Source organism: Solanum verrucosum, unplaced genomic scaffold, assembly GCF_900185275.1.
Source record: "Solanum verrucosum unplaced genomic scaffold, falcon-dt-bn FXZP01000079.1, whole genome shotgun sequence".
Classification (NCBI taxonomy): domain Eukaryota; kingdom Viridiplantae; phylum Streptophyta; class Magnoliopsida; order Solanales; family Solanaceae; genus Solanum; species Solanum verrucosum.
This window is the reverse complement of record NW_026020368.1, coordinates 3,521,580-3,538,187: the sequence shown is the minus strand read 5'-3', so window position 1 is coordinate 3,538,187 and position 16,608 is coordinate 3,521,580. Positions and strand designations below refer to the sequence as shown.

The 16,608-nt window shown below is 35.6% G+C and overlaps 1 protein-coding gene across 1 annotated transcript; it reads right to left on the bottom strand.

Moving 5' to 3' along the window:
- Window positions 1-2,774: 2,774 nt before the first annotated feature.
- LOC125838217 (protein CDC73 homolog) lies at window positions 2,775-4,466 on the bottom strand. The gene is made up of 3 exons (XM_049517292.1): window positions 3,422-4,466; window positions 3,151-3,233; window positions 2,775-3,006 (listed from the first exon to the last, which is right to left on the bottom strand). Exons 1-3 carry the CDS (start codon window positions 4,428-4,430, stop codon window positions 2,917-2,919), a joined length of 1,182 nt encoding a protein of 393 aa, XP_049373249.1. The 5' UTR covers window positions 4,431-4,466; the 3' UTR covers window positions 2,775-2,916.
- Between the last annotated feature and the right edge of the window lie 12,142 nt (window positions 4,467-16,608).

Sequence of the window (16,608 nt, the reverse complement as noted above, 5' to 3'; positions counted from 1 at the left end):
TTGAGCCCTGCTTTCAAGAAAACGATTTGCAAACACACAAAAATTAAAATAAAATAAAAATGAGCTACATCCAAAGAAGATACGTAATAAATTAAATTAGTTGGCCTACAAGAAAGGATGTACATAGAATTCACAAGCTCTAAACAAGAGGTATGCCACAACAGAAAACCTTGTAGAACTCATAAAAGGACGATATTCATCTAAGGGGACTGTATTTCTATCTATTGATGACATTGACAAGTTTATCAAGGTACTTTGGGATTTTGTCGAGTCTCTTGGCTGTCCAGTTTTGTAAGATATTGTAGAACCTGGTGCAACACAGAGCAACATATCATGTTACTTGAAACATGCAAGTGTTACAAAATATACTTGACTTGACTTGACTATGAAATTGTTGTACAAAAAAATAATTATCATTCTTGAATATAGGAAAAAGTCACAAAAATTCACGTACCAATCTCAAACAACAACAAGATACCCAGAGTAATCTAACAAGTGGGGTCGGGAGTGGGTACAATGTACACATACCTTACCACAAAGATCATTGTGGGGGAGAGAGGTTATTTATGGTAGACCCTCAACTCAAAAGAAGTGTAACCAAAGCAAGATTGAAAAGAAAATCAACAACAACAAAATAGCAAGATGAACAAAGCAAAGAAGCAACCAGCAAAAGCAAATATTCAAGAATAAGATAGAATACTACTAAAAAAGGTGAAGAATAAGACTAACCCTACCTCTCCCACATAAAAGTACTACAACACTCAGTTGCCTACTACCCTTCTACCCTAATATTCGACCCCTCTACCTTCCTATGTAAGGCTGTGTACCACACTCCTACTACAGAATAAACTATGCCATTTTAACACTACCCAGACTCCTTGACACTGGAACTAGCACCAACATGACACGATGGAAGCATTTTTGTTAGGCTTGAGCTTGACTAACAAAGGTAAAAGCAGCACTTTCTAAAGTAAAAAGCACAAAATAGTGCCAACACCTACGAGGCTTGAACAAGTGCAATGCACAATTCACAACATTAAAAAATACTTGACATATTCTTAAAAAAAAAAAAAAAACGCACTATAATGACCAAACTGCAACTAAAGTAACGAATTTGAGTATCTTATACACAAATGACATTAATCCAACTCCTCAAAGTTGAGATTGAAAGAACTGACCGCTTTGTATCGGGATCACTTTGCGCATCGTCAGGGCTAAGCTGACGATTCCTTTTGCAGGTTCAACAAACCCAATAGGTTTGGCTTAGACCAATGTATTTGTGTTGGAAAATTCATGTAATATTTATAGAAAATTTATCAAGAACCCAATAATCTTTTTCAAAACCCAAAAACTCAAAATCCAAACTCCTCTGTGCATCATAGTGTGAAGCACACACTTCTATGAAGCACAGGACTTCAACTCTAGGTAAAAGGGTGAACAAAGGTGAAAAGATGTCCCAAATACATTATCAATCTCTTTCGGAAACGGACGGAGAAATGAAAAGGGAAATTCAAATTTCATGCTTCCTTTATCCCTTGTAACCATGGCTCTGACCCATTCTCTATGTAAGGGACTCTCTAATCCTTCTTTGTGCATTTACTAAATATTAACCAACAACAGGGATTACATTCCGGTTTACAAACGTGTCTATGTTTCCTGCCCAAAAACTTTTTAAATAAAAAAAGAAGATGAAAAGCAAGTTTCTTCTTGCCCTGCAAATGGCATATTTAACAGATGTTGGAGAATTGTGGGCCCAATTCTCAAATCCTACTTTGCCAAATCATTCAATTTGAATAGTCTGGCAAATCATTACCACTCAGCTTAAAAGAAGAAGCAATTCACAAGATAACAAACATAATATTGAAGAGATTCTGTCAACTTGCAGCAGTTTGCAGCAGAACCTCCAATTTATGCATGAGAGGTGATATAATTAAAGAAGAGAATAACACCGCCATCACATTTTACCCTCAGAACAACAACAGCACTACTCATACCAACAACGGGTGGAACCTACTTGAACCTAGTCAAATTCAAGCGATAGAAAGTCAACATCCAGTTACCAAAAAAAGAAAAAAAAAGTATATATAAACACACACACACACACATGTATTTCTACAAATTTGAACATAAAATGTGTTATTCTCATTACTTTAACAAAAAAACCTAGGCTAAGGCCTCATTGGCAGCACACTCCCTGTCAGTGGTGTCCAAGATAAATAAATCTTTAAACAAACTCTAATTCATTAAAGATGTTGGACATGTTGTACCAATAAATCAAAAAGACGTTCCCATGACACAACTCTTATACATGCCGAAAACTACTACAACTTCTAAGTCTCCAAACTAGTAAGGGTGAATTATCTATATCCATACAACTCCATTTTAAAAAGCAACTCCTGTATCTATCTCCGTTAACAAGGAGATGAGAATCAGTCCAGGTGACAAAGCCGAAGGTATCTTTGGACCTGACTGGGTTCAACACGGGGCACAAGGTTAAGTTGGATCACCAAAAATCAGAAAGTTATTCCTACTATATGGAAATGATTGCGAGACCAACTACCAAGTACCAAGTTTCAGGCAACTTTAAATTACTAATAGAACACGGTCAGCTATCCAAAAATCAGCATAACTACAAAAGAGTTTCATCACATTCTACAGCCAAACACCTCCTCAATGACACCATCAACCAGCCGAATAAACAGCAAAATTTAGGAGGAAAAATGCTAAGCACGTAGCTAATCAAGTTTGAAAATTGTTGCACCCTTTAGATGCTATTTAGAGAAGATATTTACTTGATTAAGAAAAAAGAGTTTCTCAAGTATGAGAAATTAGGTTAATCATTGTTACAACCGAAAAGACGGTCACAAAGGGAAATACAACTTATAGCAAGTTCTCTACCTAGAGACTCAGCATGCATCAATGAGACCGAGACCGCATAAATTCTTCAAGTTTCTCCCACACCTCAAGTGCTGCAGCTCTGTCCTGGTGTCGTTTGTTCTTACTTATCTGCAGATCCCATTTGCAAAATAGAATTGATAAGACATAATAATCATACAGAATTAAAAGCAAATTGTCGTCATCAGCACATAAATTGTCAGTTTTACAGATTTTAAAGATGAGAGCTAAATCCACAGTTGTTATTGTGCTAACCGAGATAATCTTGACATTCCATTGCTTCACGGTCTTCGCTGACTCCACACTATCATCCTCAAAACGCAAGAAAAATCCTACAACTGCAGCAAAAGTGAGCAAATTTAATTTCAGATTCCAAGTGAAAATTGAACCAAAAGATAACTACTTTTTCTAGTGAAGAACAAACAAGATTACTCCAATCCTTTTAGGAACTAGTATTACAAGAGGCTATCATCATTTGACAAACAATATGACAAAATCCAGCTGCACATAATCATTCAGAACTTACCCCTGTTAAAGGTCTCAACATGATCCTTAAAAGGCCAATCTTTGAACTGCCAGTCTTTCCCCAACACAAAAACTGCCACCACACGGTCCCAATCTTCCGGCTTCAAGGCAGAAGGCTTATCTCTAACCTCATATGCTGTAACTACCCTATCCCTACTAAACTTCTTTTGCACTGTTATACAATCCGGTTTTGACCCCTTCATCTGCTTCAGTTTCACATCAGTAGGTATAAACACCCCATCCTCCAAAAAGTCCTTCACATTATAGATGGTGATCAAAGTCGAAAACGCACTGGGAACCAAAATAATGGGAACACCCTCCCCTATCTTACTCCCCTTCAAATGCATTTTGGCCTTGGGCCCTCCATCATATCCTATTTCATCACCACCTCCATACCCCCTATCTATCCGATTCTTTGCAACCAACCCATCTTTTCTCTGCAACGATTCCGCCCGGTGCCGCTCCTCATCTCTACGCAACGCAGCCGTAAAAACACTATAGAAATCCCGGTTCTTACAGAACAAAATCGCTTCTCTATCCTTCCAAGGCTTCTCAGCAGCTTTAATCAACTCAATAGGGTTTTGATTTTCCAAAGCCCTAACATCACCCAAGACATTCTCCTCATTGCCAGTAACACCAGCTGAAACAGAAACAGGAACTGTAGTATCATTTGACTGAGGGAATTTGAGGAATTCGATAGAATCTGAAGATGCAGTCTTTCCGGTGAGATAATCGAGAAGGGGTTTACGGTCAGGTAGGGTAACCGCCGGAATACGAAGAGAACGAGATTGCTGAATGTATTCAGTGTGTTTGAGGTGGTGATTGGTGATGAAGTTGATTAGGGTTTCGAGAGTGTAGCGATTAGCTTGAACATGTTTGGAGCGATAAGCGGTTTCGATTGTGCAAGGGAAAGTATAGTCATTGCCGAAACGGTAGTCGTCGCCGATGCGGACAATCTTGTGGAGCTCGTTGCGGATGGTGTACTCGCGGAGGAGTGTGAGGGGATCCATGGAAGATCGATTAGGGATTGAAAATTGTCACTGAAATTATGGCCTAGTTCATAGGGTGAACTGAACAAGTTGGTCAAAATCATTTATTTTAAAGACTGCATTTCGTAATTTAACTCTCAAAAAGTACTTTTCTTTAAGAAAATTAGTCAAACATCAATCTGCCTATCAAAAAAAAAAAAATTACTATGAATTAATTAAACATAAATTGTTTTTTTAAAAGCATAAAGCTATTTTTAAAAAGTGCTTCTAAAAATAAGTAATATTTAATTGTAATGTCAAGCATGCCTAAATAAAGTGAGATACTAAAAATATTGAATTGAACCATAATCCATAAATCAATCGTAATATTAGCTAATTGGCTTATTGATATTGGGTTATCAAAAAATATAGTGATTGGATTAAATTTTTTTGTAATTAACGGCTTATTATTGTGGGGTGGATTACTCAATTTCTTTATAGGATAAAACGTTAACATGTTAAGAGTTACCAAACTTACATTTTTACCCTAAATATATAAACTAACAAAAAAATATAATATTAACCCTAAAGGCTAAAGCCTCATTTAATATTTTGTCACAATATATAATTATGTACTTTCACATGTAAAATTTTATTAGATATTTTATTGTTGTTATCGTATATGATTATATATTATTAGTCCTAAATTGAAAACTCAAAGCACATTTAATTTTATGTTGTATTTATGTATTATTATATTACTATTATAACTATTAACCATAATAGTAATGTAAATCTTAAACTCGTCTTATTCAATTTTGCTCTCTCTTTTGGAATTTGGGCTACTCAATTACTTAAGTCTCAAGGTTGATTGTTGATTTGATACACCGCTCAATAATCGTACGATAGTTGCTAATTTGTTGCCAAATCAACAGATATCTAATTAATTGATTAACGAATTAGTATATTTAATCACTGATAATCGATAGATCATATCGTTAAGCAAAATTATCAACTCGATCCATCTAATAAGCAGCCCTACTCACCACAAGCAAAGACGTAAAATCTAACAAATTGCTTGGTTGCGTGTTTATATACCTGGTCTTCATCAATAAAAAAATACAGCATCACTGTATTGATATCAGTAAGGTTTCTTGTTCAGAAATTACTTATTAGTCAATGATACTATATGAGTAGCATGTCCACATACCAGAAGATCAGTAACTGAATTTCTAGTGATGTTGGGAGACTCATTAATCTCATGGAAATCTAAGAAGCAGGGAACAATATCAAGAAGCTCAGCTGAAGCTGAGTACAGAAGCATGGCAACTTCAATAGCTGAAGTTGTATGGATAATAGGACTATTCAAGGAATTGGGAGTTGAAGTTGAAACACCTGTCACAATGACAGCAAATCAGTAATTCAAATTGATGCAAATCCAGTCCTTCATGAAAGAACAAAGCACATCGAATTGAATTGTCATTTCATAAGCGAGAAGATCTAGAAATGAATGATTGAAACAAGAAACCTGAATACTAAAGAACAAATAGCAGACTTACTAACCAAAGGACTAGGCAAGACCCAGCATGAATGTCTACGGTCCAAGTTTGGTGTATTGAATATGTTCATATCCTCAAACTTGAGGGGGAGTATGGTTAGTACTAATAAGTATAGTATGGAAGTTAGTAGGTGCAATGTGTAATTAGTAGAAGTTGTTGTAAAGTTTGTTATAAAGTCGGTTAAGTAGTTAGAGGATGAGATGCTTGTATAGATATGCAATTGGCAATGACATTGTTATTCAGTTAAGCAATGAAATAGTTCTTTCCAAATTTCATCCTCTCTCTTTCTTGTGTATGATATGTTAATCAAGGAGTTAATATCTCAAAAGGTCACTCAACTTTGATAATTTATCTAATAAAGTCATTAAACTTTATTTTGTATTAATAAAATCACTCAACTTTGATTTTTATATCAATAAAATCACTCAATCAAATTTATCATTAAAAAAGTTCACAAGGCAAAATAAATTATTTTTATACCATATAAACATGAACTTTATAAATATATAAAATTAAATAAAACTTATCAATTTTGTTTTATTGATAAACATAATTAGTGAAAAGTGAAAACTATATTATGGTATTAGCAATAATCATTTGCCTTATAGGAATAGCGGGGCAACAACACTAAATATTTTCGATTAGGTCCAGTTTAAATTCTGATAGCTTAAAAGTGGAGGAAAGAAAATTGTCAATAATACGAAATTCAATATTGGCACAATATCTTTTAGAACACCAAAGTTTTCTTCGATTGAATATGCCCAGACAAAGTATTGATGTTTTTGAGTGATGCTAACAAACATCTGGATTTATTTATGAATTCTCTTTAAAAAATCATATTTTTTACACCAATATATTAGTTTAATTTTTTAAATATATAAAATGCTCATCCAGTTTTGTTCTTTCTACTACTCAGCTGAATTGTGACTTCTTCTCCGAATTTGACAATGGTTTTGTTTTGCTTCTGTGATGGTTACAATGATTCGGTGACTTGATCTAGGAGAGGAAATAGATGGGTTTTTTTTTTTTAATAATATATTAAGTTAAGTGATTTTATTGATATATAAATCTAAGTTCAGTGATTTTATTGATACAAAATAAAATTTAATGACTTTACTAGATAAATTCTCAAAGTTGAGTGACCTTTTAAGATATTAACTCGTTAATCAAGGTATCAACAATGGAGAAATCTAACATATATCAAGGCTTCTCCGAGACTGAAGTCTAAGGTAAATACTCCATGTTATATGAGGACAAAGTACACTCACATATTGTTTAAGTAAATGCATAAATTAGTCCTATTTCAAAAAGTCACTTACATATTTACACTAGGGCACTTTACACTATCATGACGATCTATTACATGTCTTTATTATTTAAAAGTAAAAATGGTAAGGCCGTCATAATTTAAACGTTTAACTGACTTTTCGAGACATGATTAGAAAAATCTATACATTTTCCCTTCTTGTACAATACTTTTTATAGAAAATCATCAAAAATCACGTTTAGAGTTAGAAAAGGTATGTTATAAGTAAATTCCTTAAGAGGAATCATCAAACTCACTTTTTAAAGATAAATCATACTTAAAAATATCATAAAAATTAAATACTTTCAAGTAAATTCATAAAGAATCAAGAAAATTCAGGATATGAAATTTTTGTTCTAATCATAACTCATCCAAGGAAGACATTCAAAAACACGAAGATGTAATTCGTGGACATGAACAAGGTGTTTCCACATGTAGTGGTGGAGTCAAGGATTTTTGTGGAGGGGCTCGACATATAAAAAAAAGTAAATCGAAAATGGAGCAAAATGGATTAGGGAAGAAAAATATTCTTAATCCACTAAATTTAATTTGCCTTGTCATGTTGCGTTTAGTGTTTCTTCCTACTTTTACCCCACTTCATTGATTCTTCTTTAAAAAAATTGTGACTTTTTTCCCTTTTATTTTGTATTGTTCTACTTTATTTTGAATTTTTAAAATAAATTAAATTAATGTTCATTCAATCATATGTTACTTTGAAAATTGTTTAATACTCTTTAAAAATGTGTGGAGATTGATTTACTAATGTTATAATACATATTAAAAGGATAAATAAATGGCATCGCCGATTTTTAGTTCATTTATTAAGGTTTTCCATATGTAAAAAAAGAAAGATGAATAAATCAAATAAATTTAGTTTACATACTTGAATATATTTGCAAAAAATAAGAAAGAAATATCATGAATATTCACGTCTTTCAAATTTCTTCGTTTGATTAAATTTATTTAAAAATTATCTTTAGAATATTTTTTTCTATCTCAATTTCAGGTTTAAGGATAATTGATATATTTTAAGGAGTTCCTTTAAATTAGTATATAAAAAGAGAATTATGTAAAAATAAAATGAACAATAGAAATAAAAAAAAATACAAAAATGAAAATAATGCGCCAAACAAATTTAAACAAATGGAAATTGAAAAGGAGAAATAGCATTATTAAGAAAATCAATGGAAAAATAATAATAAAGCTCCAGCCCAAAAATAATAAAGCTATTCATTGGACTTACATTTTGAGCCCAAAGTTATTAATGCGGAAGAAAGTGTAATCTCTTTGATAAATGATCTTACTGAAAATCAGGTTTTGAATCTTAGGAATGAGTTCTTAAATTTTTTTCTTGAAAAACTATGAATTTCATGAGTAAGAAGTATAAATTTATATTAAGATGAAATCTATATTATATATTCAAATAAAACTTTTACTTTATATCAATTTAATTTCAGATCATGATTTCATATCGCATTGTAATCATTTAAAATTTATTTAAATATAAATTTATTAAATGATTCGGATTATATTAAATTCATAAATATATTAGTCCAAATAAATATTATGGATTAATATAATTGAATTAAATATTTAAATTCAATAAATATGAATTTAATTAAAGCCCGCTCCATAAAGCCCATATGCCATGTCACTTAAATCTGATTGGCCGAAGAAAGTCCTTTTTTAATCACAACTCCTCTATTTTAAAACTATAAATAAGGGTCCTCATAATTCATAATAGAAGACCAAGAATTCGAACAAGAAGATAGAGAAAGCTCCTGGATCAAAAGCCGCAATTTCTCTACAAGTTCAAGAATTCGAGGATTCAAGAATTGAAGAATTCAAGTGTTCAAGTTCAAGATTTGAAGAAGTCAAGATCAAGTTCAAGAACGATCAAGATCAAGACCACCGGATTCAAGATCAAGCTTGAAGCCCTTGAATTCAATTAGAAAGTCAAGATCAAGATAAAGTTCAAGTCAAGATCAAGTTCAAGATCAAGATCAAGTCCAAGTTCAAGTTCAAGATAAAGATTAAGATCAAGATAAATCTCAAGTTCTAGATTAAGCTCAAGAGCCCTTGAATTATATTTGAAAAGGCGAATTCGGAGGAATCATAGAGATTGTAACACTCGCACTTTGAAATAATAAAACGATTGTTGCATAATTTTCCGTTCTTAATTATTGTTTTCTCAACGCGAATTTTATTGTCTACAAATTCTGGCACTCCCAATGGGACAATCTCTACCTCTCGTCTCAACTTTTCAAGCATCAAAGAATATCGAGATGACTTCCATGAAGAACAACTCTCGATCAACTGCCTCTAAGGCCACTAGCTTTAAGTTCTCTACTGAAGTTGAAGGCATTTTGGGTGTTACCTTTGGAAGTTTCGAAGCTGTTATGAGAAGCAAGGCTGCTACTCTAGGACAACAAACACTTCAAGTGTCATCTGCATCAACTCTAGTTTTTGGGTCTACGACTCCAAAAATATCAAGTTCCTCCGCAAACGCTTTAGAAAGAGGAAACAGTGTTGCTGAAAAGATCAAGAAGACATTGGCTTTCTTTGAGCAATCTGGTTCCAAGAACTCTACCACAAGGGAGAGCTATGATTCAATGAATGAGTCATCTCCACGTGCATCGCGTAATGTGAGTTCGCTGAAGATCAATTTATGCGACAATCCATGCTACTCTCCTACATCTCCAATGATCATGCAAACAATGGTGGTTGTTGCTTCTTCCTTTGAGGAACAACTCGCAAATCTGATGAAATTGGTTGAAGGATTGACAAAGCATGCTTTCACACCAAGAGTCTAGAATCAATAAGTTGATGGACCGAATGGAAGGACTTTTAGATGGAGAAGCGAGTCATGCACCCGAAAAATGTGTTGAAGTTCAAGAGTGAAGATCTTGCGAAGAAAGCACCGCTTGTTAATGAGATGCCAGTTTCTTCTGAAGAAATGATCCCACTCGATCGCTTGAAGGAGTTCATTGAAGGCACTATAAGTATGAAGTCTCCACCAAGTCTTCTCATATGTATGCCAAGCCATACTCGCCAAAGGAAGGATGAACCAGCCATAGACTTCATAAATCGATGGAGGAACGCGAGCTTGAATTGCAAGGATAGGCTTAATGAAGTTTCTGCAATAGAAATGTGTATCCAAGGGATGCACTGGGAGCTTCTTTATATCTTACGGGGAATAAAACCAAAATCCTTTGAAGATCTAGATACTCGCGCTCATGATATGGAATTGAGCATGTCATCTGCCGGAAAGGATATGACGTTTGTCCATGACCCTCGCAAAGGAAGAGATAAGCATGAACCTAAGAGATGGAGCAAATTTGTGCCCAAGAACGATAACAAAGAGTCAATGAATGCTAATGTGTCGCCTGTGAAGTTTACTACAAAGGAAGGGAAGAAGCAAAGTGGGAGAACGAATTTTCAAGCGCGTTCAGACCAAAAATCAATCCTAAGGGAAATGCAAGAAAATGAATACCCCTTCTTGGATTCTGACGTTTCTGATATTTTCGATGAGTTACTTGAATTAAAACTCATTGAGTTGCCAGAGATGGAACGGCCTGATGAAGCTGGAAAAGTTGATGACCCAAATTATTGTAAGTATCATAGACTTGAGAGTCATCATCTTGAAAAATGTTTTGTCTTCAAGGATAGAGTGATGCGATTGTTTAGAGAAAAGAAGATTGTCCTTGATGATGAGAAAGCTAGTTCTAATCAAATCTCCATCACATTCGGCTCACTCGATCCGATCCAAATATGTATCGCTGAAAAGCATGAAGAAGAGTCATTGGAGCTAGACAAATCTCAAGTTGATATAGATAGTGATAAAGGCTGGATTCTTGTGACTAGGCGAAGATGCAACAAGTCAAGCTCACGAAAAGAATCATGTGAGCAACCGATTAGAAAGAAGATGGTGAAAAAACTGGTAAAGCAGAAATCAATCAAGCGCCCAAAGAAGGCAAAGGTAGAAGTGCATTACTACTAGAAACCCCGACATCCTGTAACTCTAGAAGAATTCTTACCAAGTTGGTTGCGCACAAAGTCTACTCAAGAAAATGTCGAGGCATCATGTTTTAATGCTGATAAAGATAAAACAATGAAGGTGTCTCCAACTGACAAAGAAGGAACAACAATAGAATCCTCACCAAAAGTATCTCCTAATGGCGAAAAAAAAGCAACAAGGGAAATCTCGTCAATGATGTCTACTTCATCTTCTGAAATCCTATTGAACCTTCTTCTCAAGAAGCACATACATGTGATACAAAAATCACATTCACAGAAAATGATGTTCTATTTGGTGAAACACTACACAATCGTTCTTTGTATATGGTTGGTCACATGCTAGAGAAGAAGATAAATAGAATCTTGATAGATGAAAGATCTGGAGTTAACATTCTGTCTATCCACACATTGAAGGAACTCGGCCTCACGATCGAAGAACTTAGTGAAAGTCGTTTGTTGATACAAGGATTCAATCAAGGAGGACAGAGGTCCATAGGCTCCATTAAATTAGAAATCCACATGCAAGATTTGCGATCAAGCACATGGATGCACGTAATCGATGCAAAGACTTCATACAATGTATTACTTAGCAGGCCTTGGGTACACGAGAATTGAATTGTCTCATCTTCTTACTATCAATGTTTGAAGTATCTTGAAGACGGGATTGAAATGAAGATAGTTGTAGATGATAATACTTTCACCGAAGTTGAGACGCACTTTGCCAATGCAAAATTCTATTTGAAGAGTTATGTTGTTAAAGAGACAAAATCTAATGATGTCAAATCAACCAAGTATGACAAGATAACAAGCAAAAAAATCTATACGGCTGTCGGAAAGGCAAAAGTTGACAAAAGAACTTTGTCCCAATCTCAATGAAGGGAAGACCATGTCTTCAAAGAAGAATCTGACTTCTAGACTTCGCTATGTTCCAAAAGTAAAGAAAGAAGAAGTCAAATCATCTAACCTTCAAAAATATGCATTAAAAGGACTAACTCTTCCTATCAGACGGATTGATGCAATAAACTTGCCTTCAAAGCTGGCAGGAAAGACAATCGCTCAAAATCAAGTGCAAGATGTGACACTCCCTACAAAACGCATGGGAGAAGGTTTTGATCCTAATGCTTACAATTATTTGCAAAGGTTGGATATAACCCTAATGAGTCATCAATGTTAGGGAAACTCCCATCATTTGATAAAACCAGGCAAACACATGATGGCCTAGGCTATAACCAACCACCGCCAGTTCGCATCTCCATAAGAAAAGCAAGCAATAATCATATAACTTTTGAAGATGATATCACTGCTCCTAATAGAAAGCCTTTCATCTTTGATTGACTTGGAGAATCGACTGCAAGAACTTCTGTGTTTGAGAGATTAGGTCCAATGAAGAAGAGAAACAACAAGTATCAGAGAAGTTATCTAAAAGTGACAACGCTGGCTTCATCTATGATCCAAAAGGATTTCAAAAGTTTGATTCCTTCAAGAATAAGGCGACGAGTGGAACTTGTGGTTTCGTGTAAAGAGGAACTCAAGGCAAAGGCTCATACTATGGTTTACACCAAGGAGCACGAGAAAGATAAAGAAAGTGTAGGCTCCTCATATCATGTTACAATCCAGAATGAGCACGATTCTTTGCCTCAAATGAATATTGATGAAGAGTTAGAAGATATTGTCTGGTGTTATCATATATATGTCAATGACAATGACCCTCTAGAAGAGGAAGATGCTGGAGATGCTCTACTAGAACTTGAAGAAGGAGTGAAGACCACAAGAGATCCCTTAAAGGAAGTTAACCTTTGTCACGCCCCGAGCTTACACCCTGGGCTGGACCGGCACCCGGAGACCATTTCTGGCCCCAAGCGAACCCTTGGCCTGGCTTTCTTAACTCAGCGGAAACCTAACTCAACAGAAAAACTCAATGCAAATGCAAGGTTACAAAACAACTTAACTTATAAAATCTTGCCACAAAGGCAACTCGAATCTCAAAATAGGATATTTACATATATACATAGATGAGAGACTCAAAACTAACTGACTGACTATCTATGAAGCCTCTAAAATACTGAGATGGATGTTGGGACAGACCCCGCAACACCCTAATAAAACATAACTAATAACACAAAATAATTGAGTCCTTCGAAATGCAAGGAGGCTCACCACTGACTCTGGAGTTCTCAGATGGATCAACGACGTGCTGGATGCTGATCCTGGGTACCTATATCTGTATCATCATAAGATACAGGCCAACTGGCATCAGTACATTAAATGTACGAGTATGCGAGCTGGAAAACTAAACAACATAGGCTAGAAGGAAATCTGGAAGAAACTGAATAGCTTACCTGGCTCAACTCAACTCAACTCAACTCAACTCAACCTGACTGACTTCTTTCAATATAAGGCAATTTTAAAACAAGTGCGATATAAAGAAAGATTGCTTAAAACATGCTATAAACTTTGTGTGTATACAAAGATACAATAAGCCTGAGATGTGTATAGAAATACAAATGAACTGATGTATATAAAAATATAATACTTTATGTGTATGAAAATACAATAACTGTTGTGGGAGTTTCTCTAACCGACAACCATCACATAAGAGCTATAGTGATAATACAACGATCGACCTCACGCTGCCAGAGCATCTTATACCCAGCCAAAGGTATAAGACCTGAACTGCCTAATGGATCCACTAGTCTATCTGGAAAAAGATTCATCTAAAAAGTAAGATCATTTTCTACCCATGGTGGCTAACATGGTTCTATGGGGGCTGTGGGTTCTTTGAACGCTCCCCCAATTCGGTGCTCGATACTACTCCCAAAAATGTACTAGCTCTTATATTTTTAAAACATATGTCTTCCTGCTGATTTGAGATAATTACTCAAAAAACTAGCCCGAAGGCTCTTTGGAAATCTCAGTTTCCAACCTTGTTTAAATGTAAAAACATTTCTTTAAAACTTCCTTGGGAATACATAGTTCCCTAATAACTTTGAGAAATGAACTCAACTTTATGTTCTTGACTTAGCTTGAAACTTGAGACTCTTCACTTGGCTTGAATTTTATACTCTTTACTCGACTTGAAACTTGAGCCTTAGAATGAAGTTAAAACGTTCAATAAAGACTCTTGAACAACTTTAAAGACTTGATTTGACTCACTTCTTTAACTTCTAGACTTAACTCTTAATTTCACTTGACTTGGAAACTAACTCTCCTTGAATTGGAATTATGAAATTCAAGGTGTTTGACCACATGTTATGGACGAGTTCTTGACGTTTAAACGTACCTTGGAGTGTTGGAAACAACTTGGAAACATAGGTGCAATACCAAGGAACATGCATGAGAAAGTATGAGAAGGATGGGGGAACTTGGCGTCCTTGGCGCTCTGCAAGGCGCGGAGTGCCAGCCCTTGAAGCTTAGAAGGGACCTGCTGGCGCTCTGCTAGGCGCGGCGCCCCAATGGAGAAAGCTCAGAAGCTCTCTTGGGGTGCGCTGGCAGGCGTGACGCGCCACCCCTTTCCCCAGAAAACTCGACTTTTCTCCCTCTTTTTTTCCAACTCTAAACCACCCTAACTTCAAGGGTCTCAACTCCAAACACTAAGGATCATAAAATTCCTCAACATACAAGAGATTCAACTCAAAAACACAATCAAATCATGTACTAAACCAACAAGAACTTCCAACAACACAACCAAAAATTTTAACAACACAAACCAACATTTCAACAACCCAACCAAGCTTTTCTCGGAAATAAAACGAGTTTGGTGTGCGGGGGAAAGGATCAACCCAACACTATGAACTCACATACCTAGTAGGGATCACCCCCGACGATATCCACGACGATCTTTGACGGAAACTTGTTTGATCTCCTCTTTCTTCTCCTCTTCACTCACAAGCCCTAGCTCTCACTCTTTAAAATGGGACCAAATGATCCAAAAATTAGCCTAACACAACAATATAACCCAAAAGAAATAGCTAGGGAAATGACGAAAACGCCCTTAAAATTTCAGGACGGATTCCCTGCCAACTGCCCAACTTTCAAAGGGCATAACTCGCTCATACAAACTCGGAATCGAGCAAACTCGGTGGCGTTGGAAAGATCATTCCACAAGCTTCGAAATCATAACTGGAACTACTCCTAACTCATCCTGAGCTAGGAGTTATGACTGCTCAAATTTGGCCAAAACTCACTGATTTCCCACACTTAACCAAATTTCCAGATTTTGAATTTTATTCCAAAAATGACTATTTCCGATTCATAAGCCTCTTCATAGTTATTTCAACTTACCGGATGTTACAACCTTGGTACTTATGAAGACCCAAGGCCTACTTACTTGAGTGCATTTCTAGAAGTTGATGAAGGAATCACTTATATGAATATACTCAAAGAATATAGGGATGTCTTCGCTTGGAGTTATAAAAAAATGCCTAGCTTGAATCCTAAAGTAGCAGTCCATCAGTTGGCAGTCAAAAATGGTGCTCGTCCTGTTAAGCAAGCCCAAAGACGTTTTAGGCCAGACTTGGTTCCATTGATAGAGAATGAAGTCAACAAACTCATTGAGGCAGGATTCATTCGTGAAGTTAAATATCCTACATGGATTTCAAGTATTGTCCCTGTAAGGAAGAAGAATGGCCAAATTCGAGTTTGTGCTGACTTCAGGGATCTCAATAATGCATGTCTTAAATATGAGTTCCATCTTCCCATTCCTGAGCTAATGATTGATGCCACCACTGGTTATGAGGCGATGTCATTCATGAACAGTTCTTCTGGCTATAATCAAATTCGTATGGCATCAAAGGATGAAGAACTCACCGCATTCCGCACGCCTAAAGGTATTTATTGCTACAAAATAATGTCTTTCGATTTGAAGAATGCTGGTGCTACATATCAAAGGGCTATGCAAAATATATTTGATGACTTGCTCCATAATAATGTTGAATGTTATGTGGATGACTTGGTGGTAAAGTCGAGAAAGATGAATGATCATTTGAAAGACTTAAGAATGGTGTTTGAGTTGCTTTGAAGTTATCAACTAAGGATGAATCCATTGAAGTGTGCCTTCAGAGTTACTTCTGGAAAGTTCCTTAGCTTTATTGTGAGACATCGAGGAATTGAAATAGATCAAGCCAAAGTTGGTGCAATATCGAAAGTTGATAGGATGGCTTGGAAATGTAACCCTTCAAAATGTGCGTAGAACGAAAAATAAGAAAGCTGATGCATTGGCTGCTCTAGCTTCCACGCTAACCCTTCCTGAATAGACACAAGTGACTATTTGTCAAAAATAGATGGTACCACCGCCAAATGAGGAAGAATGTATAGAAAATGAGCTTAATCATCTCGTCGT

What these genes read in the sequence shown, in the direction of transcription:
- LOC125838217 (XM_049517292.1), bottom strand. Translation starts at nt 4,430, where the DNA reads ATGGATCCCCTCACACTCCTCCGCGAGTACACCATCCGCAACGAGCTC. An exon ending in TGTTGAGACCTTTAACAGGG is followed by an intron (nt 3,234 to 3,421) that starts GTAAGTTCTGAA and finishes CTTTTGCTGCAG; the next exon opens with TTGTAGGATTTTTCTTGCGT. An exon ending in GGAATGTCAAGATTATCTCG is followed by an intron (nt 3,007 to 3,150) that starts GTTAGCACAATA and finishes TGGGATCTGCAG; the next exon opens with ATAAGTAAGAACAAACGACA.